The sequence below is a fragment of the Cervus elaphus genome, chromosome X (genome assembly GCF_910594005.1).
Source record: "Cervus elaphus chromosome X, mCerEla1.1, whole genome shotgun sequence".
NCBI classification, from domain to species: domain Eukaryota; kingdom Metazoa; phylum Chordata; class Mammalia; order Artiodactyla; family Cervidae; genus Cervus; species Cervus elaphus.
The window spans coordinates 61,864,270-61,888,177 of NC_057848.1; the positions used below are offsets into that span (position 1 = coordinate 61,864,270).

General features: G+C 39.7%; 2 protein-coding genes across 5 annotated transcripts in view; both read right to left on the bottom strand.

Moving 5' to 3' along the window:
• The window catches only part of FGF13 (fibroblast growth factor 13), a 534,447-nt gene that overhangs the window by 374,519 nt on the left and 136,020 nt on the right, over positions 1–23,908 (bottom strand). The gene's annotated exons all lie outside the window — the stretch shown is intronic.
• LOC122690225 (RNA polymerase II subunit A C-terminal domain phosphatase SSU72-like) lies at positions 10,509–11,469 on the bottom strand. Its single transcript, XM_043897280.1, has one exon. It carries the CDS (start codon positions 11,377–11,379, stop codon positions 10,795–10,797), a length of 585 nt encoding a protein of 194 aa, XP_043753215.1. The 5' UTR covers positions 11,380–11,469; the 3' UTR covers positions 10,509–10,794.

Below are 23,908 nucleotides of genomic sequence, written 5' to 3' on the forward strand. Positions count from 1 at the left end.
AAAAAATCCTAAGTATTTAAGATAATAATTTTTTCCATACAGGGGCATGGTATATCTCTCGCCTTGAACAGATATTGCATTCTGCCATTACATAAAATGTTATAGCTTTTCACATAGATTGAATCTTTCTAATTTTGTTCCTAGATGATTTAGTTACATCTTATTGTAAATTGCATTTTGTCTTATTTCAATCTAAATTGGTGCTATTGTAAGTAAAAACCAATTGATTTTTATAGTTATGTTGCATCAAATCACCATATTAAATTCTTGTTCATTCTAGAGATTTTATCCTCTAGTCGTCTGGTTTTCATAGATATCTACTGATATTGTATTCAAATAATTGTCACTTTTCCTATCTATAAAGCTAATTTCTTTTCCTTGATATATAATACTATGATTATCTGTAAAACAATGTTGAATAGTAGCAATGATGTAGGAATCCCTGTCTTGTTCCTGTTTTTGATGGAAATGCCATTTGTATTTCTCCATTTATCATGATGTTTATTATTGGTTTATAATAAATATACTACATCATGTTAAAGAAGTAGCTTTCTATTTTTGTTTTACTTAAAATTGAGCATTCATTCATGATTTTTAAAACTCAAAAGTACTTTCTTTTTTTCTGTATTTATCAATGACATGGTTTTTCTGCTTCAAATCTGTCACACTGATAGATTTTCAATTGTTGAACCAGCCTTGCATTCTTGGAATAAACTCAATTTTTTAAAGTGTCACTCATACTTCTCTCTCACTTCTCTACCCATCTGTCAACCTGAGTCCAAGAGACAAATGAATTAAAATGAATCTATTTGTTTAGGAGTGTCAAAAAAGTGGCTTAGGTGCAACCCCTACATTTTCTAGTCTCTGACTCAGGTAGAGTGCCTCTGCTCTGCAATTCTAGGATTTGAGGGGCTGGGAGCTTGCCATCAGTCAGAATGGCAGCTGGATCTCAGAGGAAAGACATCTGAGTTTGTTGTCTGCCTATGCAGATGCTATTTCTATCTGCTGACTAAACAACTTCTCATAATTCAGTCATTTGTGGCACAGATGGCAGTAAGTTTTGGAATCCCATGGCATTTCTTCTGATTTCTGGGATAAGTGCATTTGTGTACTGGGTCGTCAGGAAAACAATCTAGGCTACCTTTGGAGTAAGACTGGAATGAATATTTGGGAGAGAGTCAAATCTTTACCTCTTGCAGTTCAAAGCTCAATCATTAAAATTTTCCTCATCCTTGAGATCAATGAAAATACCAAACAATACATAGCACTATATCTTCACCACATTTTGCTTTTCTAGGACAGTCCCTCCCAATTTATGGCTCTAATCTCCTTCTCTCATGCACTGAATATAATGCACATAGCCAATTCTATAGGCAGTGTGCTAAACCCCAGAAATCCCACAAGAGTCCAAACCCTGCTCTCACAGCAATCACTTTAATAAGGAAGAGATATATGTGAACAAATCAACGAGATATAGGAAGATTAGACGTGCCAAAGAATGACTTAAGAGGACCCATGCCCCATCCATGAACACGGTATATTTCTCCATCTGTTTGTGTCCTCTTTGATTTCTTTCATCAGTGTTTTATAGTTTTCTATGTATAGGTCTTTTGTTTCTTTAAGTAGATGTACTCCTAAGTATTTTATTCTTTTTGTTGCAATGGTGAATGGTATTGTTTCCTTAATTTCTCTTTCTGTTTTCTCATTGTTAGTGTATAGGAATGCAAGGGATTTCTGTGTGTTAATTTTACATCCGGCAACTTTACTATATTCGTTGATTAGCTCTAGTAATTTTCTGGGAGAGTCTTTAGGGTTTTCTATGTAGAGGATCATGTCATCTGCAAACAGCGAGAGTTTCACTTCTTTTCCTATCTAGATTCCTTTTACTTCTTTTTCTGCTCTGATTGCTGTGGCCAAAACTTCCAAAACTATGTTGAATAGTAGTGGTGAGAGTGGGCACCCTTGTCTTGTTCCTGATTTCAGGGGAAATGCTTTCAATTTTTCACCATTGAGGGTGATGCTCGCTGTGGGTTTGTCATATATAGCTTTTATTATGTTGAGGTATGTTCCTTCTATTCCTGCTTTCTGGAGAGTTTTTATCATAAATGGGTGTTGAATTTTGTCAAAGGCTTTTTCTGCATCTATTGAGATAATCATATGGTTTTTATCTTTCAATTTGTTAATGTGGTGTATTACATTGATTGATTTGCAGATATTAAAGAATCCTTGCATTCCTGGGATAAAGCCCACTTGGTCATGATGTATGATTTTTTTAATATGTTGTTGGATTCTGTTTGCTAGAATTTTGTTAAGGATTTTTGCATCTATGTTCATCAGTGATATTGGCCTGTAGTTTTCTTTTTTTGTGGCATCTTTGTCTGGTTTTGGAATTAGGGTGATGGTGGCCTCATAGAATGAGTCTGGAAGTTTACCTTCTTCTTCAATTTTCTGGAAGAGTTTGAGTAAGATAGCTGTTACATGGGGAACACATGTAAATCCATGGCTGATTCATGTCAATGTATGGCAAAAATCACTACAATATCGTAAAATAATTAGCCTCCAACTAATAAAAATAAATGGAAAAAAAAAAAGGAGGACCCATGCCCTTCAAGTCTTCTCCCCAACCTCCATCTTGGATTCAATCACTGATTCTTTCACTAATCTTAAACAAGTGCCTCACCTAGAGTGAAAATCCCTCAAAACATAACCCTACAAAATGCAGTAACATACTAACAAAAGCAGCTCATCATCACTGTATTACAGCAGTGTCTACCACAGAACCTGGCTCTGTAGCAACAGGCACCCTGTCAGTTATTTCAGATTGCAAGAATCCATGGATGCAGTCAAATTTCTGCAAAAGCACTGCAGCCTCGAGAGGAAGAAGGTGAAGCAAAAATGAAGGAATGAAGAGGTAAATGGATAAACACGCTGAAAATAAACGGAGAAATGCACATAAAAGCATCAATAGTGCCACGAAGTTCTCTCCCCAAAGTAAAAGGACATTAATAGCACCACTGTCACTCAGAGAGAGGCCAGATTTAAAGCTGGAATGTGCAATACACCTCCAGTTTATTTTCTTGGAGAGGCTGGGTGTATCCTGACAGAATCTAGATTTCTGCTTTCATGCCTGTGTTTTTTAGTCACTTGGAAATAGAATTGCTCCAAAGAACCATTTTCAGTCACAGTGAATGCAGGCTGCCTGAAATAACTCGATGCCTCAAATACATCAGCCTTTACTATACGTCTATAAAAAAAAAATTGACCAACACTCACACACACGGCTTGTTGCTGGCTCTTCCTCATGACATCATCTATGTAAGTGTGAGAAACACTGCCCCAAATTCAAATTGTTCACTGTCTGCTTCAATAAACTTACTGATGGTCAGCATAACTGAGGAATGGCACTGATGGATCAATTGAACATTCTAGTTATCAGAGACCTATTAAGTATACTTAGAGCCCCATGAAATATACTACATAGAGATAAAAATGAGTAAGAGTAAGACGACACTGTCTTAATTCAACCTTCCTGTGATGATTCTGAATCATCACAAAATCAAACAATCTAGGTCTGGGATGTACCTGGGTAGTACAGTAGGTAAATCTATTGCCACCATCATTGTAGGCTAAGGGCTGGCTAACGTATCAGTAATTTTAAAATGAGATGTCCACTTTGGTTACTCAGAACCACGTTGGTTACTTAGAACCAAAGAACTCTGAGGATCACTTCACCTGCAGCTTTACTCAGGACTTCGAATGGAACCCTTTATTCAAATGCAACCCTGAGAAGTGATCTTCTGTATATTTGGCTTAGGGGTGAGAACTAAGATCTCAGAATGCCTCCTTCGGTGATCCCTGAAGCACCTCTGTGGAATCCTATAAATCTACAGGATGTAGTTTATAATTAAGAGTTTTGCCTGGATAGAGAGTTTCCAGATGAGATTAACTGAAGCTCACAACATCAAGGTGACAAGTGCAGGGTCCCAGTCTAAAGCAGTGACTGATCTGAAGTAAGAGGCCAGGTCTCCTGACTCTGGGTCAAAGGGCATGTTCCAGCCCTTGCAGCCTTCCTCGCAGCTTCTCTTGCTCTGCATTTGCTCCAGAAAACAGAAGTTAGCACTGGTTTCTGAGAGTTCCAGATTAAGCACATGACTGATTTCAGACCCATTCTGAAAGTGTTCCTGGCTTAAAAAAAGAAAAACATATTTTTTTGCCTGTTTTAGACCATTAATCGAGCAATGAGGTCTTCCAGATCCAGGAGCTAGTATAAATCATAAGTCCCTGAAGCTTATTTCTACCATTTACTTAGACAGGAGATACTTTAGCTCATCCATCAGTTCTTATCTTTTTATGATGTGTGATATACTGGTTTTTTGATTGAAATATTCTTTCCAACATTGTTAGCCTTTAGTATGTTAGAGCTTAGCACTGGTAATAACTGTCATTTACAGAAACCAATGAGCTAAAAACAATACAGAATGTGACATGCTTAAATGTGGGAATTTTATTTGCATGCCCCTCACCCCCACTACAGAAATAGGAAGCTGTCAATCTATTCTCAAAAAATAAGTGAATGAATGAGTTTGGGATATTTTGGGTTAGGGAATCCACAAAGCCCTCTTTTCCTAGTCCACAGCCTTCTCCAGCAGAGATCTAACAGTAGCTACCATACGAGGAAGATCTACTAAGAACAAGGTGCTTGCCATACATTATTTCTCTGAAATGGGTACAAGATCATCACATTTTACAGCCCAGGAACTGCGGGTCAGATAATTACTGAAGAACCAAGGTTCTTATATTTGAAGTAAATTCGCAGCGAACCATGGGGTCAAATCTTGAAACCTGGACAGCCAGGCAGAGTGTTAAACTCTCCATCTGAGGAGCAGGTGATAACAAGATTGGCCCAGGGCATTCACGGCATGACGGGGATCAGGAAGTTCATGTTCACAGCATCTTCCCCTAACCTCCTTTGAAGAACTACAAACTCCATGAAATTACAGAGCATTGTTGTTATTACAAGGGATTCTGAAAACTGCTGAATGTACTTTCAACCCGAAAGACTGTGCTGGGAATCATTTTAATTCAGATTCTCATTTGGTATGAAAGCAATAAACATCTTTTAAAAAGATTTCTTTCTTTGCTCTAAGTGGTTATGAGTAATAATGTGGGTGTAAATCTTCTTAATTCTTCCTGAGCTATTTGAAATTCTTAATCATGATCAGAGTATAAAACAAAACAAGATATTATATGTGTATCATTAAAAACTGTATTTGCTGAAAAGTCACTTCAAGTTTCCTTTCTCTGGTTTAACTGACGGTAGTTTTCAGTGCTGGATAATGCAGTTTCCATGATCGTAAGAGGTTTGTTTCTTTGACTTTCAATTTAAGCCCTGGAAATTTTCTGTCTCTGAGAATTAACGGCAGAGGGGAAGCAAAGATGCAGGAAGAAGCTTGTCTGAATAGGTAGAAAGCACCCTGGAACAGGAGTCAGGAGACATGCCCACTAGGCTCTGGTTGTCGGGCTATGCCCATTCATCTTTCGAGTTTCAAGATTCTTACCAATAAAGTGATAAGATTGGGCAGATGACATCTAAGTCCCTTCTAGAACTTTGGCGCAAAGATAATTGGATGTGTTGGGTTGGCCAAGAAGTTCATTTGGCCAAGTTCAAAATTAACTTCTTGGCCAACACAGTAGAATAGAGTCTAGTAGTACAATAGGGTCACTCAACAAAGGTATATTTAGGCACCTACTTTGTGTTGGGGCTCTGTTGAAAGACACAAAAAGGAAATGAGCCTTCAGAGGGAAGTCAACACATATAGATTGGGTGAAGAGGACTCAGGAAAGGCTTTCTGGTAGAAGAAGCAACTGAGCTAAACCTTGAAGGCTTTTTCCACATATTTCAGAAAAGAGAGGGAAAGGTTAGTTGTTCTAATTAATGCCTTTGATAAGAAATGACCTAAAGATTAGGTAATCTATAGAAGTCAGCTTTCAAATTATGTTCTGAGTATAACAAGGCATCAAAACCTATGGAGAAGAAAACATAGATTTCCCATCAGGATAGCTAAAAATTAAGACTGACTATACCAAGGGTTGGGAAGGATCTGGAGCAGATAGAATTCTTACCAACTACTGACAGGAACATAAAATGGAGTAGCCACTTTGAAAAGTTTGGCAGTTGATCAAAAAGTTAAGCCTGCAGTTACCACAGGGCCCAGCAATGCAAGTACTAGGCATCCACCCAAGAGAACTGAAAATATATGTCCACACAAAAGCTCGTACCCAAATGTTCATAGGAACTTTGTTTACAATAGCCAAGAAGTAAAAACATACATCCGAATCGGTGTATACATACTGGGTTGGCCAAAAAGTTCATTCTGATTTTTTTGTAATCTTACAGAAATACAACACAGTGGAATGTTAGTCAGCAATAAGAATAAATGAGAATTGATATATGCAACAACATGAATGAACCTTGAAAACATCACAGTCAGCTAAATAAGCCATTCACACATATATCTGGCATAGGAAAATCCAATCTATGGTGTTTGAAATTACAGTGGTTACCCAGGTAGTGAGGAGTATACTCTGAAACAGGGCAGAAGAATGACCTCTAGAGCGCTTGTAATGTTGTCTTTCTTGATCTGGGTGCTAGTTACAACAGTCTGTTCAATTTGTAAACATTTACTGAGCTGTTCATTTTGGATTTGTGCACTTTTCTGTATGAAGCCATTCTCCTAAATTAGTTTCCTAAAAAAAATTTAAAGAAGCTATTTATACTTCATCTGTTTCTACCTTCTGGGGGAATATTAACTCTACACAATCAAATACCTGTATCATCTTGAATGCTATGTTTGAACTTAAAGCCAAAAAAGGAGCAGGGCAGCTTTGCTGTGCTCTTCTTCTCTTACTCCCTGGAATGGGCTTCAAACATTTTCAAAATCATAAATAGCATGTATCCTGTGGCTGCCACTCTGGGTATCTGAAGTAAGAGGTCAGACATTTTAAATATAAAAGTCAGTGTTCCGGCAAAGTGAACACCTTCCTCCTGGAAGTCCTTCTCAAAACAGATTTCTACCATCCTCTCTCCTTCCTCCCTTTCTTCTCTTCAACCATCCATTAACCTATCCATCCATCTATCTATCCACCCATTCATTTAAAAAATACTGAAGTCCTACCATGTGCCTGGCATTGCACTGGGCCCTACCACAGTGAACAAGACAGACAAAGCCCATGCCCTCGTGGAATTTCATGAAGAACATCACTAAGGTGATTGAGAATTCTAGAATTGCATCTAAAATCAAAATGGATTAAAGATCTAAATGTAAGACCAGAAACTATAAAACTTCTAGAGGAGAACATAGGCAAAACACTCTCCGACATGAATCACAGCAGGATCCTCTATGACCCACCTCCCAGAATATTGGAAATAAAAGCAAAAATAAACAAATGGGACCTAATGAAACTTAAAAGCTTTTGCACTACAAAGGAAACTATAAGCAAGGTGAAAAGACAGCCCTCAGATTGGGAGAAAATAACAGCAAACGAAGCAACAGACAAAGGATTAATCTCAAAAATATACAAGCAACTCCTGCAGCTCAATTCCAGAAAAATAAATGGCCCAATCCAAAAATGGGCCAAAGAACTAAACAGACATTTCTCCAAAGAAGACATACAGATGGCTAACAAACACATGAAAAGATGCTCAACATCACTCATTATCAGAGAAATGCAAATCAAAACCTCAATGAGGTACCATTACACGCCAGTCAGGATGGCTGCTATCCAAAAGTCTGCAAGCAATAAATGCTGGAGAGGGTGTGGAGAAAAGGGAACCCTCTTACACTGTTGGTGGGAATGCAAACTAGTACAGCCACTATGGAGAACAAGGTGGAGATTTCTTAAAAAAAACTGGAAATAGAACTGCCGTATGACCCAGCAATCCCACTCCTGGGCATACACACTGAGGAAACCAGATCTGAAAGAGACACGTGCACCCCAATGTTCATCGCAGCACTGTTTATAATAGCCAGGACATGAAAGCAACCTAGATGCCCATCAGCAGACAAATGGATAAAGAAGCTATGGTACATATATACCATGGAATATTACTCAGCCATTAAAAAGAATACATTTGAATCAGTCCTAATGAGATGGATGAAACTGGAGCCCATTATACAGAGTGAGGTAAGCCAGAAAGATAAAGACCAATACAGTATACTAACACATATACATGGAATTTAGAAAGATGGTAACGATAACCCTATATGCAAAACAGAAAAAGAGACACAGATGTACAGAACAGAATTTTGGACTCTGTGGGAGAAGGCGAGGGTGGGATGTTTCAAGAGAAGAGCATCGAAACATGTATATTATCTAGGGTGAAACAGATCACCAGCCCAGGTGGGATGCATGAGACAAGTGCTCGGGCCTGGTGCACTGGGAAGACCCAGAGGAATCGGGTGGAGAGGGAGGTGGGAGGGGGGATCGGGATGGGGAATACATGTAAATCCATGGCTGATTCATGTCAATGTATGACAAAAACCACTACAATATTGTAAAGTAAATAGCCTCCAACTAATAAAAATAAATGGAAAAGAAAATCTTTTTGACGCTTATAGAGAGTTTTAAAACTCCAACCATGGATCTGTTCATATAAATGATGAAAATGTCTTTTCTTAAATAGTGGACTGGGTCCAAACTCCTCTATTATTTGCTGATTTGAGCATTCGTCTAGTGATATTAAAAGAGTATGCATACACACTCATATAATGTGCAAAGTATACCAAAATGAGATGAAAAAAGTGAGTTTCTATAATTAGCACCATGCTGTATCTCAACAAATGTATGTAATTGCAGGTTCCCAGAATGGACAGAAAGATTCAAAGAAATACACCGTTCAGTCACATCCTATCATACATGCAGAGAGGATTTTAGATCAAACACCAGGACCCATGAATCCTACCACCTAAACTATGGCAACAGGAACCTGGGTAGCCACATGAGATGAGGTCCTGATTTGATCTATGCTGGTGGCCCTTTCTCCCTTTGAAAGCTATACTGAGTTCAAGAGGATTAATCAACTGAAAAGTTACTCTTCAGAACTGCCTTCATCTTTTATGTTCTAAGAGAGGGGGAACAAAAAAACGGGAAATGAGGAGGGGAGAAAGTATTTTAAGCATCTAAGCATCACTTTCATTATTAATACAGCCAAGGTCTGAAAATTCTGCTGAATATTTAAGGAAAGACTTTTTAATCTTGCACAAAAACCAACCCAAAGTTAGGTGATTAAAAAAATAATCACTGAACCCTTTCAGTTTTCAGTGATGCATAAAGAGAGGGAAGAAAACTACACAGTTTCCGTGATAAACTTAGCCTCTTCATCTAAAATCCTGAGTCACCTGACCCTTCTACTCTTCCCAGCAGAGAGCCACCACACTGCATACCTGAGTCACTGCCACAATAATGGATGGTATGACACCAGGCTTTTCTATAAGGTAAAGGAAGATTTCTTCAAGGGTAAGAACAATAACTTAGAGAATATTTTAAGTGAAATTGTCCAGGAGGGTCTGCCTGCTCCACTACTTCAGATTTGTCAAACTCCAGAAGATAGGACTTAACTTTTCCAACCATCTCCTCAGGGGAACCTTCTGGACTATGTGTGGCCCACTACCCAAAGGCCCCAAGAAACCCTTTGGCATGGCAATGTCCACTTCCCTATTCTTTTGCACAGATGTAGCACACATCCTTTTCCAAATCACTTTGTACATGCAACACTATTTTCCAGATTCATCTTTATTGATGAATGGGTGGATACCATTCAATCATTCAAAGTGCCACTGATAATACTAATTCATTCTCATATCTGGCCATTCACTTTTGATAGAGCAATACACATTCTGGTTTATGTCTTCTCACACATGCAAGGATTTCTCCCTGGTTAACATCTAGAAGAGGGACTTTGGGACCATAATAAGGCATGCACATCTTCAACTTTGCTAGATATTGCTAATGCTGTCCAAAGGAGGTGTATAAATTTATATTCCCACTAGAACTTCAAGTTCCCCCGCATTTTTCTGTGGTATGACCATTTGGCATGATCGTGCTTTTTAATTTTTGCTAATTTGACCCTCCCTTGGGAAAGACAAGGGTCAACATCTTTTTATGTTGGCTAATTTGACCCTTGTGAAAAGTTATTTTGAGTTTAACTTACCTTTTCCTCATTACCTGAGAGGTTGAGAACCTTTTCTCATTTGTGGCTCAGCCGGTAAGGAATCCACCTGCAATGTAGGAGATCCAGGTTCGATACCTGGGTCAAGAAGATCCCCTGGAGAAGAAAATTACAACCCACTCCAATATACCTTTTGTTAGTATTATTACTAATGACCATTCACATCTGTGGCAGAATTCTTTTCAAAAGCTGATCCTGTTGCTTTATTCAGGAATTCTTACATTCTAAGCAATTAGGGAAGCCAGAAAAGAGACGCTTGGTGAGAGGCAGATGTCTTGGGGGAAATGTCTATCAACCGTTTTCTCTTTTTCGGTTAACGAAAAAAAAAAAAAAAACTACAGTCAAGATTGTACTCATAAGGTAAAGTGGGACGGGAAAAACGTTTGTTTGTGATCTGGTATTTCCGTATCTTCTCACTGCATACAGTACCGTTTACTGGATATTGCTAACGTCCACTGGCAGAATAACTAAGGATCCAAGCAAGTATCAGGAAGCAAAAAGTACTACCAAAAGGAAAGTCAAGAAAATGGCTTCAAGCAAGCGGTGGGATGGACATAAGGCTGGGCTCAGTAGAAGCAGACGGTGTGCAGGAAGCTCCTGCCGTACTTTCCCTCGAACTCCTGCAGCAGCTTGTCGATCCCGTTCTCCATGTCCTCCATGCGCTGGATGGACTGGCACAGGTCGTAGATGAGGAACGCTCCCAGGGTGGCCTCCTTGTGGGTGTCCAGGATGTCCACGTTGACCACATGCACAGGCTGGCAGGTCTCCTGCTCCCTGGAATTCAGATCTTCCACCACCTGGTCATACACTCGCTCTTCACAGGTGAAGATGAGGTCAAACGGATCTGTGCACTCCTGGAACCTCTCCGGCCTGGGCTTAATAGTCTTATTTCTTTCCAGCATCTGTAAAATGCCAATCTGCATATAGTATTCTTTGTCTTTCCTAAGGAGGTCTTTGTACATCTCCTCATACGTGGTTCTGAAATCATAGACGTTTGGCCTGTCACGTGCTGGTCCTGGAAGCATCACATTTGTTCCTGTTCCAAAGGACCGGACGCTGAATCCTCTTTTGCTGAGGATGTTGTGCGCCTCCATGCTCCGGTTCTGGTTGCTCAAGCATACCACTGCGACGCGCACTGGCAAAGACGGCATGACTGCGGCTACACTCACAGAGACTCACAGCTCAGAACTTTCGCTTCTGAACTCCTGCTGTGAACTCCTGCCGTTTCCACAGAAGCAAGATGGTGGCCACGACACCCAGAAGTGGAAGCTGCGGCGCTGGCAACGTAGAATACCAGGACGTACGGTGTGGGCGTGTATAATGTGTCCTGGCAGCCTCCTCGCGCAGGCCCAGATCGCTGGGCCGCAAGATGAGGGCCACTGCAGTTCGGAAATCATAGACAGAGGAGCCAAGGTGCTACAGTCCTCCGGGTCGTAAAAGTCAGACACGACTGAGCAACTAAACCACCACCACCACCATAGTTGAATCAGGTTATCCCTCTGTAAAATGCCTGCTAATATCCTTTGTACGTTTTTCTAATGAATATCTGTCTTTCTCATAATGATTTTTAGAGTACAGCTTCTAGATATTCCATTCAGTTGCTCAGTCGTGTCCGACTCATTGCAACCCCATGGACTGCAGCACGCCAGGCTTTCCTGTCCATCATCAACTCTGGAGCTTACTCAAACTCATGTCCATCAAGTCGGTGATGCCATCCAACCATCTCATCATCTGGCGTCCCTTCTCCTCTAGATATTAATGTCCCGTCTCCTTCTAGATGTTAATCCTTCCTTATTTATAAGAACTAAAAATAGCTCCCACCATGGTGCATAGCACCCATAATGATGCATTATTTTAAATTTTCTTTGTGGTATATACTTCATCAACTAGTCTTTATTTTTAATGAAGGCAAATGTATCTATCTTGTATAGTTTTCATTTTGTGTTTTTAAGAAACCTTTCCCTACTTTGAGATCATTAAGATATTCTTCATCTTTTTCAGGATCAAATAATTCTTGCTTTTAACATTTATATCATTAATCCATCTTGAGTTTCCATTTCTGTATAGTATAGGGTAGGAATTTTTTTTTCCATCTACATAGCCAATTTTCCCAGGACTATTCTATTGATTTGTAATGTCTCCTCTGTCATAAACCAAGTTCTCATATATGTATGAGTTTGTTTCTGGAATTTCGATTTTGTTCTATTGGTACATTTGTCTGTCTTTGTACTAATATCACATTTTTGTTAATATGGGTGAATAACAATTCTTAACATCTTATAGAGCTACTCTCATATTGTTTTTCTTCTGTAGAGATTCTTGACTAATCTTTACCCTCTTTCCACATAGATTTAGGGCAAGTTTGCCAAGTTCTAGAAAAAAAAACTGTTGGAGAGTTTGATTGGAATTGCACTAAACTGCAAGTTAATTTGTGGAGAATTGATTTATGTATCATATTGAATCTTCCAAACAATTTAAATGGTATATATCTTCTATTATTTAAATTTTGTTCATTGTTTATGGAATTCAATAAAAGCTCATAATATTTCTTTAAAAGACATACATTTTGTTAGGTACAGCTCCGAACTTATTATGGGTTTTGCTACTATGTAAATGGAATTTTTTTTCCATTCAAATTTTGCAATTTACCTTGCAAATAAACTCTAATTCTAGTATTTATTCATAAATTACATAAATAACTAAGGAAATAGAGCTTGTGTGCTTGAAAGTAGCTGACATTCTGAGCTCACTAAAATAGAGTCAATTTTGTCCTTTCATTAAACAAAGTGGGATAATTCCTATTATGTTCAAAGGCTGTGTTTTAGTTAGTGCGACAGTGTTTCCATGTTTCAGAAATGATATTTTTTCCTATGAAAGCTTCTACTTTTCCTATCGGGGACTCACTCCATTATAGTAGTTATAAATGGAAAGCTTTTTCTTCTTATTCTTTAGAAGATGTTTTGGTCCTTTATTTTCATTTAAGGTATATACTTGTTCAAAGTCATGGTTTTTTTGTCCTTAGTGATTATAAGTTTAGAGAGCATACACACACATACACATGCAAACATACTTTATCTGGGTTCTTTTATATACATGAAGTGTTTTTTCTTTTTAAAAAATTGAAGCAGAATTGATTTACAATGTTGAACCAATCTCTGCTGTACAGCAAAGTAACTCAGTTTTACATAAATACATATGTATATATAAAAAATATTCCTTTTCATTATGATTTATCTCAGGAGAATGGAGGAAGTTCCCTGTACTATACAGCAGAACCTTCTTATTGACCAGTTCTACATTTAATAGTGTATATTTACCAACCACAAATTCCAAGTCTATCCTTCTCCCCTCCTCCTCCTTGGCAACCTCAAATCTGATCTCTATGTCCTTGAGTCTGTTTCTATTTTATAGATAGGTTCATCTGTGTCATACTCTACATTCCACATATAAGTGACATCACATGGTATGTCTTTCTCTTTCTTAGCTCACTTTGCATGATAATCTCTAGTTGCATCCATGTTGTTGCAAATGGCATTATTTTGGTTTATATGGTGAGTAGTCAACAAAAACAAGACCGGGAGTTGACTGTGGCTCAGATTATGAACTCCTTATTGCCAAATTCAGGCTTAAACTGAAGAAAGTAGGGAAAACCACTAGACCATTCAGGTATGACCTAAATCAAATCCCTTACGACTATACAGTGGAAGTGAGAAATAGATTTCAGGGACTAGATCTGATAGACAGAGGGCCTGATGAACTATGGACGGAGATTCGTGACACTGTACAGGAGACAGGGATCAAGACCATCCCCGTGGAAAAGAAATGCAAAAAGGCAAAATGGTTGTCTGAGGAGGCCTTACAAATAGCTGTGAAAAGAAGAGAAGCGAACAGCAAAGGAGAAAAGGAAAGATATTCCCATTTGAATGCAGAGTTCCAAAGAATAGCCAGGAGAGATAAGAAAGCCTTCCCCAGTGACCAATGCAAAGAAATAGAGGCAAACAACAGAATGAGAAAGACTAGAGATCTCTTCAAGAAAATTAGAGATACCAAGGGAACATTTCAGGCAAAGATGGGTTCGATAAAGGATAGAAATGGTATGGACCTAACAGAAGCAGAAGATATTGAGAAGAGTTGGGAAGAATACACAGAAGAACTGTACAAAAAAGATCTTCACGACCCAGATAATCACAATGGTGTGACCACTCACCTAGAGCCAGACATCCTGGAACAGGAAGTCAAGTGGGCCTTAGAAAGCATCACTACAAAAAACTAGTGGATGTGATGGAATTCCAGTTGAGCTATTTCAAATCCTAAAAGATGATGCTGTGAAAGTGCTGCACTCAATAGGCCAACAAATCTGGAAAACTCAGCAGTGGCCACAGGACTGGAAAAGGTCAGTTTTCATTCCAATCCCTAAGAAAGGCAATCCTAAAGAATGCTCAAACTACCGCACAATTGCACTCATCTCACATGCTAGTAATGCTCAAAATTCTCCAAGCCAGGCTTCAGCAATACGTAAACCATGAACTTCCAGATGTTCAAGCTGGTTTTAGAAAAGGCAGAGGAACCAGAGATCAAATTGCCAATATCCGCTGGATCATCAAAAAGCAAGAGAGTTCCATAAAAACATCTACTTCTGCTTTATTGACTATGCCAAAGCCTTCGACTGTGTGGATTACAATAAACTGTGGAAAATTCTGAAAGTGATGGGAATACCAGACCACCTGACCTGCCTCTTGAGAAACCTGTATGCAGGTCAGAAAGCAACAGTTAGAACTGGACATGGAACAACAAACTGGTTCCAAATAGGAAAAGGAGTACGTCAAGGCTGTATATTGTCACCCTGTTTATTTAACTTATATGCAGAGTACATCATGAGAAACGCTGGGCTGGAAGAAGCACAAGCTGGAATTAAGACTGCCGGGAGAAATATCAATAACCTCAGATATGCAGATGACACCACCCTTATGGCAGAAAGTGAAAAGGAACTAAAAAGCCTTTTGATGAAAGTGAAAGAGGAGAGTGAAAAAGTTGGCTTAAAGCTTAACATTCAGAAAACTAAGATTATGGTATCTGGTCCCATCACCTCATGGGAAATAGATGGGCAGACAGTGGAAACAGTGTCAGACTTTATTTATTTGGGCTCTAAAATCACTGCCGATGGTGACTGCAACCATGAAATTGAAAGACACTCCTTGGAAGGAAAGTGATGACCAACCTAGATAGCATATTAAAAAGCAGAGACATTGCTTTGCCAACAAAGGTTCGTCTGGTCAAGGCTATGGTTTTTCCAGTGGTCATGTATGGATGTGAGAGTTGGACTGTGAAGAAAGCTGAGTGCCGAAAAATCAAAAAAGTGATGCTTTTGAACTGTGGTGTTGGAGAAGACTCTTGAGAGTCCCTTGGACTGCAAGGAGATCCAACCAGTCCATCCTAAAGGAGATCAGTCCTGGGTGTTCATTGCAAGGACTGATGCTGAAGCTGAAACTACAGTACTTTGGCCACCTCATGCAAAGAGTTGACTCACTGGAAAAGACCCTGATGCTGGTAGGGATTGGGGGCAGGAGAAGGGGATGACAGAGGATGAGATGGCTGGATGGCATCACCAACTCGATGGGCATGAGTTTGAGTAAACTCCGGGAGTTGGTGATGGACAGGGAGGCCTGGCGTGCTGTGATTTATGTGGTGGCAAAGAGTCCGACACGACTGAGCAACTGAACTGAACTGAGTAGTCCATTGTGGAGAAGGCAAGGGCAACCCACTCCAGTACTCTTGCCTGGAGAATCCCATGGACGGAGGCGCGCAGTAGGCTGCAGTCCATGGGGTCGCGAAGAGTCGGACACGACCGAGTGACTTCACTTTCACTTTTCACTTTCCCGCATTGGAGAAGGAAATGGCAACCCACTCCAGTGTTCTTGCCTGGAGAATCTCAGGGACAGGGGAACCTGGTAGGCTGCCGTCTATGGGGTCGCACAGAGTCGGACACGATTGAAGCGACTTAGCAGCAGCAGCAGCAGCAGTAGTCCATTGTATTAATAAAAAGAAAGTAACTTGATAGATTTCTTGCTTGAATACACTCAAGGTGAGGGAGTACATTCTCTAATGAGCTGTCAAGTCCTTTACTTAAGAGATACGAACAAACTGAATTTTGAATAAGCTGGTACAGAAGCAGTAGCTATAGAAAAGTCACTATGGACCTGTAAGAGAAACCACTGGATAGGTATATTCTCTAAATTCTTCCCAATGATCCTGTCTCCTCTTCACTTGTTATTTGGTCTAAATTAGTTAATTTCTTGTTAGAGGACCTAGAAGAAAGGAAGAACAAACTTCTTGATCCAAACATACTGAGGGCAGATGGGCAAACCTTACAAAAACATAAGACCTGAAACAAGTGAAACATGGGAAAAGAGATACCAATATTGGATGCCATGTTGGTTGTTAGAATTTGTCTTTATAACATTTTCTCCTTGATTGTTCCTGTTGAAGAGGCTCACTGTTGATTTTTATATATTGAGCCTATACCCAGAAACCTTGTGGAACCTTATATTAGTTATTCTCATTTGTCTACATATTTTAGTACATTATCTGTGTAGACAATCATGCCTTCTGTGAAAATAAAATGTTTTCAACCCTTATATTTTTCTTTTCCCAATGAAATGGTTAGGATCTCATTAATAAAGCTGAATAAAAACAGTGACTACAGATATCCTTGTCAGTCTTGTTCCTGACTTGAAAGGCATATGTACATCTTGAAGAAATCTCTAGTCTTTCCCCTTCTGTTTTCCTCTATTTCTTTGCACTGATCACTGAAGACGGCTTTCTTATCTCTCCTTGCTATTCTTTGGAACTCTGCATTCAAATGGGTATATCTTTCCTTTTTTCCTTTGCCTTTAGATTCTCTTCTTTTCTCAGCTATTTCTAAGGCCTCCTCAGACAGCCATTTTGCCTTTTTGCATTTCTTTTTTAGGGGGATGGTCTTGATCACTGCTTCCCGTACAGTGTTTCCTGTACAATGGCACTCTATCAGATCTAATCCTTGAATCTCTTTGTCACTTTCACTGTATGATCATAAGGGATTTGATTTAGGTCATACCTGAATGGTTTAGTGGTTTTCCCTACTTTCTTCAATTTAAGTCTGAATTTTACAATAAGGAGTTCATGTTCTAAACCACAGTCAGCTCCTGGTCTTGTTTTTGCTGACTGTATAGAACTTCTCCATCTTTGGCTGCAAAGAATATAATCAGTCTGATTTCAGTATTGACCATCTGGTGATGTCCATGTGTAGAGTCATCTCTTGTGTTGTTGGAAGAGGGTGTTTGCTATGACCAGTGTATTCTCTTGGCAAAACTCTGTTAGCCTTTGCCCTGCTTCATTTTGTACTCCGAGGCCAAACTTGCCTTTTACTCCAGATATCTCTTGACTTCCTACTTTTGCATTCCAGTCCTCTATGATGAAAAGGACGTCTTTTAGGGTTGTTAGTTCTAGAAGGTCTTATAGGTCTGCATAGAATCATTCAACTTCAGCTTCTTTGGCATTAGTTTTTGGGGCATAGACTTGGATTACTGTGATATTGAATGGTTTGCCTTGGAAACAAACAGAGCTCGTTCTGTCATTTTGAGATCACACCCACGTACTGCATTTTGGACTTCTGTTGACTATGAGGGCTACTCCATTTCTTCTAAGGGATTCTTGCCCGCGGTAGTAGATACAATGGTCATCTGAAAGGAATTCGACCATTCCAGTGCATTTTAGTTTACTGATTCCTAAAATGTCAATGTTCACTCTTGCCATCTCCTGTTCACTTGCTAGCTCCCCATCACTGCCATCACCAAAGATGTCTTGGACAAAGTACTGTCCAGAGAACCTTAGCTATAACAAAGATCAATCACATGGATCCAAGCCATTTGAAAGGTTTAGGCATCTAGTTTCGATGTTTTCCTACTCTCACCAGGAATGTTGCTGGAACACCTAGAATCAAAAACCTTACTCACAGAGCCATTTGTTCCCTACTGAATGAAGCTTGTGTAAGTTTTATGTAAGTTTACAACAGAGCTTAGTGTGATGAGCTGGCAAGAAATGTTTGCCAAGTTTCAAAGGCTTGGAGGAAAGATATCATAACCCTGAAAGGCATTTTCTTTTTAGTTTTATTTGGAAGTGTTTTTAACTCTAAGAACAAAAGGTAGTCCTTGGACTGTCTCTTTTCAGATAGCTGACACTACATTTCTCTACTGTTATCAGTTTCCTAAATAAGTGTAGTTGTATTTAATTACTGCTGAATACAGGGGAGATGTGTGTTAGTCCTTTTGTTCAGTACTTTAGGATCAGAGGAATAACAGGTGTAGCAGTGTGTCAGTGTTTCTTCATTCATTTCAAAGTCACCTGTATCACCAAAATGTACAACTCATCCAGCCCACCAACCTTAAGGAACTGCAATAAATACAATTCTAAAGAATTCAAAGCTAGCTCTGTCTTTCCCTCAGATATCAAGTGTGGATGGAATGTTTTATTGAATAGTTGCCATCCCAAGAGAGGTTATAGCAGGCAGATGATGTGAACGAGCAAAACGTGCTCTTAAATCACTAGATATGACAGGCCCAACCTGAAGGAAAATAAGCCTGTTTAGGTTCAGAGAGGTGAAGCAACCTGCCCAAGGTCACACAGTTCATCCATTTTTCTCTTCCACTGCTTCCATCCCAGTCTAAGTCACAACTGTGCCTGGTCTAGTCCACTGCAGCAGCCTCCTAAAGACTCCCACTGCCTCCAGTGGGGCTCCTGCTTTGATCCATTCTCCACCTCCTTATAGCTGGAGTGAACTAATTAAAACATTATCTTACTGAAAACCTGCTAATGGCTTAACATTGTTATTACAAAAATGCTTAAACACTTTTTTTTTTTTTACCATGAACAGGTAGGCCTATAAGGGGCTGCCCCCTTCCTATCTCTTCAGCCTCAGCTTTACTCACTTCTTCCATCATGTGCTCTGCTCCAGACATGCTGGCCTTCAGGTAATGTACTAGAACCTACTGGATTATCTCCTTATACCTGCTCATCCCTCTTTAGGGAAGGTTCCTTTTACACACCCTTGCCTAAATAGCTCTTCATTCTTCATATTCATTTGTGATATCTCACCTCAAGTCTCACTTCTTTGGATCATGAAATTCCATCAGTGAAGTTCACCAACACTCCAGGTGAGGTCAGGTCTCTCATAACATGTATCTTTTCTTCATGGCACCCACCATGTTTGTTACGTAGAAAGTTCAATACCTCTTTGGTGAATGCATGAAGCATCTGATTGAGGTGTGTCTTCTTGTCTAGATGGGAAGCTCCAAGAGCACCACTAGCGCCATGGATGAAGTAGATACAGATGGATGAAGTAGATACAGAACTTGAACCAGGGATTCAATCTCTCCCAAATCCCTCCGGTTCCCCAGATTTTACCTTCCCACTCTGCCTTACTCCTCTGTTCATCTGCCCCCACCTGTCAGAACAGTGGTCCTCTTCCAACAGACACTGCCTAATTCCACTGGTAGCTCAGGGGGCGCTATTCCCAATTACACCTAGTCACTCATGGGCAATTACTCATTGTCTAGGGACAGCCTTCATCAGGGGCAGAAGCAGAGTTACCTGCTAGTACCTCAAAAGCCACCATCAGGACACTGTTACTTCCCATTAAGGAAGCAGTCCTCTTTTTAAATGCCCACAGGTCCGTTATGGGGAAGGTAACGTTTGCCCAGTCCACCCCTCAGTCAACATGTTTCACTGCACACTCTTCACCTGGCTCAGAGTTGATTAAGGTGCTCACACAATTAAATGGAAGAAAGAACTGAAATCAGAGAGAATGGATGAGAAAGAAAATGTTCTCAATTTGGCCACAGGTTGAATCTGACTTTCTCTTCTGGCAAACGTTCCCATGAATTTGGAATGAATAACTTCATGTTAAACCTGTACATACCTGAATATTAAATTACCCATCCCAGAACAATGGCAAATGGTATGTGTGTATCTCTCCAGTTATAAGGTTGGCCAAAAAACTCATTCACATTTTTCCATAAGATATTACGGAAAAAACAGTTTGGCCAACCCAATACCCTCATTTACACAGCTTGAATCTATAATGACAAGCAAACATTCCTCATAAGAAAAAGTACTCTCTGATGATTATTTTGTTATTCTTGTTGTTCAGTCACTAAGTCATGTCCAGCTCTTTGTGACCCTATGGACTGCAGCCCACTATCCTTCATTATCACCTCCCCAGTAGAAAGAACATCACACTTTTCTGGTCACCTAACACCAAAGCACTCTATAGGCCATTAGTGCATTCTGGATTAGAAAACCCAAAATGTGTAGAATGCAGATTTGTGATGTGAAAGGGAAAGTGAAAGTTGCTAAGTAGTGTCCGACTCTCTGCGACTCCATAGTCCATGGAATTCTCCAGGCCAGAATACTGGAGTGGGTAGCCTTTCCCTTCTCCAGGGGATCTTCCCAACTCAGGGATCAAACCCAGGTCTCCCACATTGCAGGTGGATTCTTTACCAACTGTGCTATCAAGGAAGCCCTTTTGTGATCTGAATGTGGCCTAATTATCACATGGTCAAACACAGTCAGTGCAATCATTGGAATAAATGCACTGGTATGGAAGCATAATTTGCACTCATGTGGATACTGAACTATTTACCGGAAGCAGCATCTGTTTTCCAAATTCACCAGAACCAAAAAAGAAAAGGGAACGGAAGGGAAGAACCCACCATCTTCGGCAAGTACAGAGGTTAATTTGCTTTAAAGTAACCAACATTAGTGGGTGGTATTTTGTTTATTTTAATGATCAGATGTGTTCTCTCCATTGTCTCTTAGACCAGTGAAATAAGAAGATTAAGTAGAAATGTGAATAAAATGCTACCATAGTGTTTCTAATGAGTTTGATTCCACACCAATCTGAATACTTCAGAGGTGAAAAAGAATCTGGACTCATTCTCACCTGGGAACCTGGGAGGAGAAAAATTCCCATTTTTTTCTCAGGGCCCTGACCTGATCTTTTGACAACTCTGAGAACTCAAAGCCTGGAAGGTGGTGAGGTCACTTGGCCCAGGTAACAAACTGTGCCTGTGAGGTCTGCCCAGAAGTATCAGAGGAGGATTTCAGCCCATGAAGAAAAGAGTGTCTGGCACAGGGGTGGCACAGGGGTGTTGATTTGACAACATGGAAGAGGAGAAAGAATGGTCTTTCTGAAATGTGCAGATTTGAAGAGGTGGGGTTGTGTGGAATGGCAGGATTGTTTTTCCTGTACCACGGCACCTGAGCTGCTCTGGGGAATCGATTTCTTATGCTACAAAAGGATAAGACAGTGTGATGCTGACTGGCCCTGGGGACACAGCTTCAATTCAAATGCATTGATTCAACAAGGATGGCATTGTTTTCTAGTAGGATCCAGCTGCCCACTCGCCAGACCCCGTGGTGATCCTTATTTAAAAAGCAGGAGGCATCTCTGAAACTTTAATATGCACTTTTACAGAACAATACAGGACTAAAATGTAAAGCACATCATTTTGCCTGTGTTGTTTTTAGCATTTGATTCAAGTGCATGTAAACTGTGAACGATCTCAAATGTATGGTTCAATCAGAGGTCACCAGGAGATGACTTAGTTGAGCTGAAGGATGTTTAAATAAATGAATGGTATTAAGAACCACACAGTTGATAACCACAAATGATTCATTCAATTCATCATTCCAATAATTAAGATCAACTGTGAAAAAAAATTGGATCCATTCAATGGAAAAAGAACCTGAGAGAACACACAGCCCATTCTTGACATTATAAGAGATCTCTAAGCCCAACGCCACTAATGTTTCTTGAGAACTTTCGTGAATTGATCATAATTAGCTATTTTGCCTTCTTTACACACATCAGCCAAGATAGCCCTTCAACTGTGCTCAGTAATTAGCTCCCCTCTTTAACTCCTACATGCATAAAGGAAGGATGGACAGAAAATGTGACTTAGAATCAGAGAGGTCTGGATTCAAATCCTGATTTCACCGCTTATGTCTACATGACTGTGAGTAAAACGTCATGAGGACGATTTCACAGATTGTCACAAGGATGTAAAGAAAGCATCAGTAAAAATGCCTGGCATATGATATTACTCAATAAATGTCAATGGTACCTCCACTTAAAAAGCCACCAGAACAGAATTAAAATAAAGATTATCAATAGAATGTTTCTTACTGATTAGTTTAAAACAATGTTTGGAGAAGTTTAGGTTCCTTTAGAAATCAAACCCACCTTTGAATGCCACAGGAAATTTTTACTTCTGTATTTAGATATACTGGGCCACCTCATTGCAGAACAGAAAGCAGTGTTAGGCAACTCGATTCTTAAGAGTAGGGACCATGTTTCATGGTCTTTGGGTCCCCAGTACCTAGGCACAGTGCCAGGAACAACATCAATACTCAATATATACACACATGCCTACATATATACATACATAGCTTTATGAAGTGGCATCATAGCATGGAATCTTAACCAGCCTCTAAAACAGATTTGCAGCAGATGCTTCACTTTTCATATTAAAAGCTATCTTTTAAGAACATTTTAGGAGCAGAGATTCTCAGTGGGGATAGAACTCCAGACAACCTGTGAACTTCTTAAAATGGAGAAACATAATTGCTACCTAAGAATTAATAATAGTAAGCACTTAAATAGGAGATGTATTTTTTACCTATGTACTGTCCCCTGTACGTCAACTCATTCACCCCTCTCAACAACCATATGAAGGCAGTGCTAACATTTTACCCATTTGACAACAAAGTGAGGGTACTTGGAGAGGGTAAGTGATTTGCCAAAGAGCACGCGACTAGCAAGAGACAGAATCAGCATTCACACCAAAGTCCACGTGACCCCCTACATCTACCTGATCTACCTGAACCACACCCATAGGGCTGCAGCTTGTGCATTTCTCTTTCTTTTTCTTAAAAGTTTCCACAATGGTTCTGATTAATATGCCTAGTTAAGAGTCAGGCAATCAAGGAATGATTAGATAAAAAACATGCAAGAAAGGGACTTCCCTGGCAGTGCAGTGATTAAGACTTCCCTTTCCACCATGGAATATTACTCAGCCATTAAAAAGAATTCATTTGAATCAGTTCTAATGAGATGGATGAAACTGGAGCCCATTATACAGAGTGAGGTAAGCCAGAAAGATAAAGACCAATACAGTATACTAACACATATACATGGAATTTAGAAAGATGGTAACGATAACCCTATATGCAAAACAGAAAAAGAGACACAGATGTACAGAACAGAATTTTGGACTCTGTGGGAGAAGGCGAGGGTGGGATGTTTCAAGAGAAGAGCATCGAAACATGTATATTATCTAGGGTGAAACAGATCACCAGCCCAGGCTGGATGCATGAGACAAGTGCTCGGGCCTGGTGCACTGGGAAGACCCAGAGGAATCGGGTCGAGAAGGAGGTGGGAGGGAGGATCGGGATGGGGAATACATGTAAATCCATGGCTGATTCATGTCAATGTATGACAAAAACCACTACAATAAAAATAAATAAATAAATAATAAAACTATAATTTGTTGTTAAAAAAAATAAAATATGTTTTCACGTGAAAAAAAAAAAAGACTTCCCCTTCCAGTGCAAGGGGTACAGATTTGATTCCTGGTCAAGGAGCTA

Excerpts from the sequence above, each read along its gene's own strand:
- LOC122690225 (XM_043897280.1), bottom strand. The coding sequence starts at position 11,379 with ATGCCGTCTTTGCCAGTGCGCGTCGCAGTGGTATGCTTGAGCAACCAG.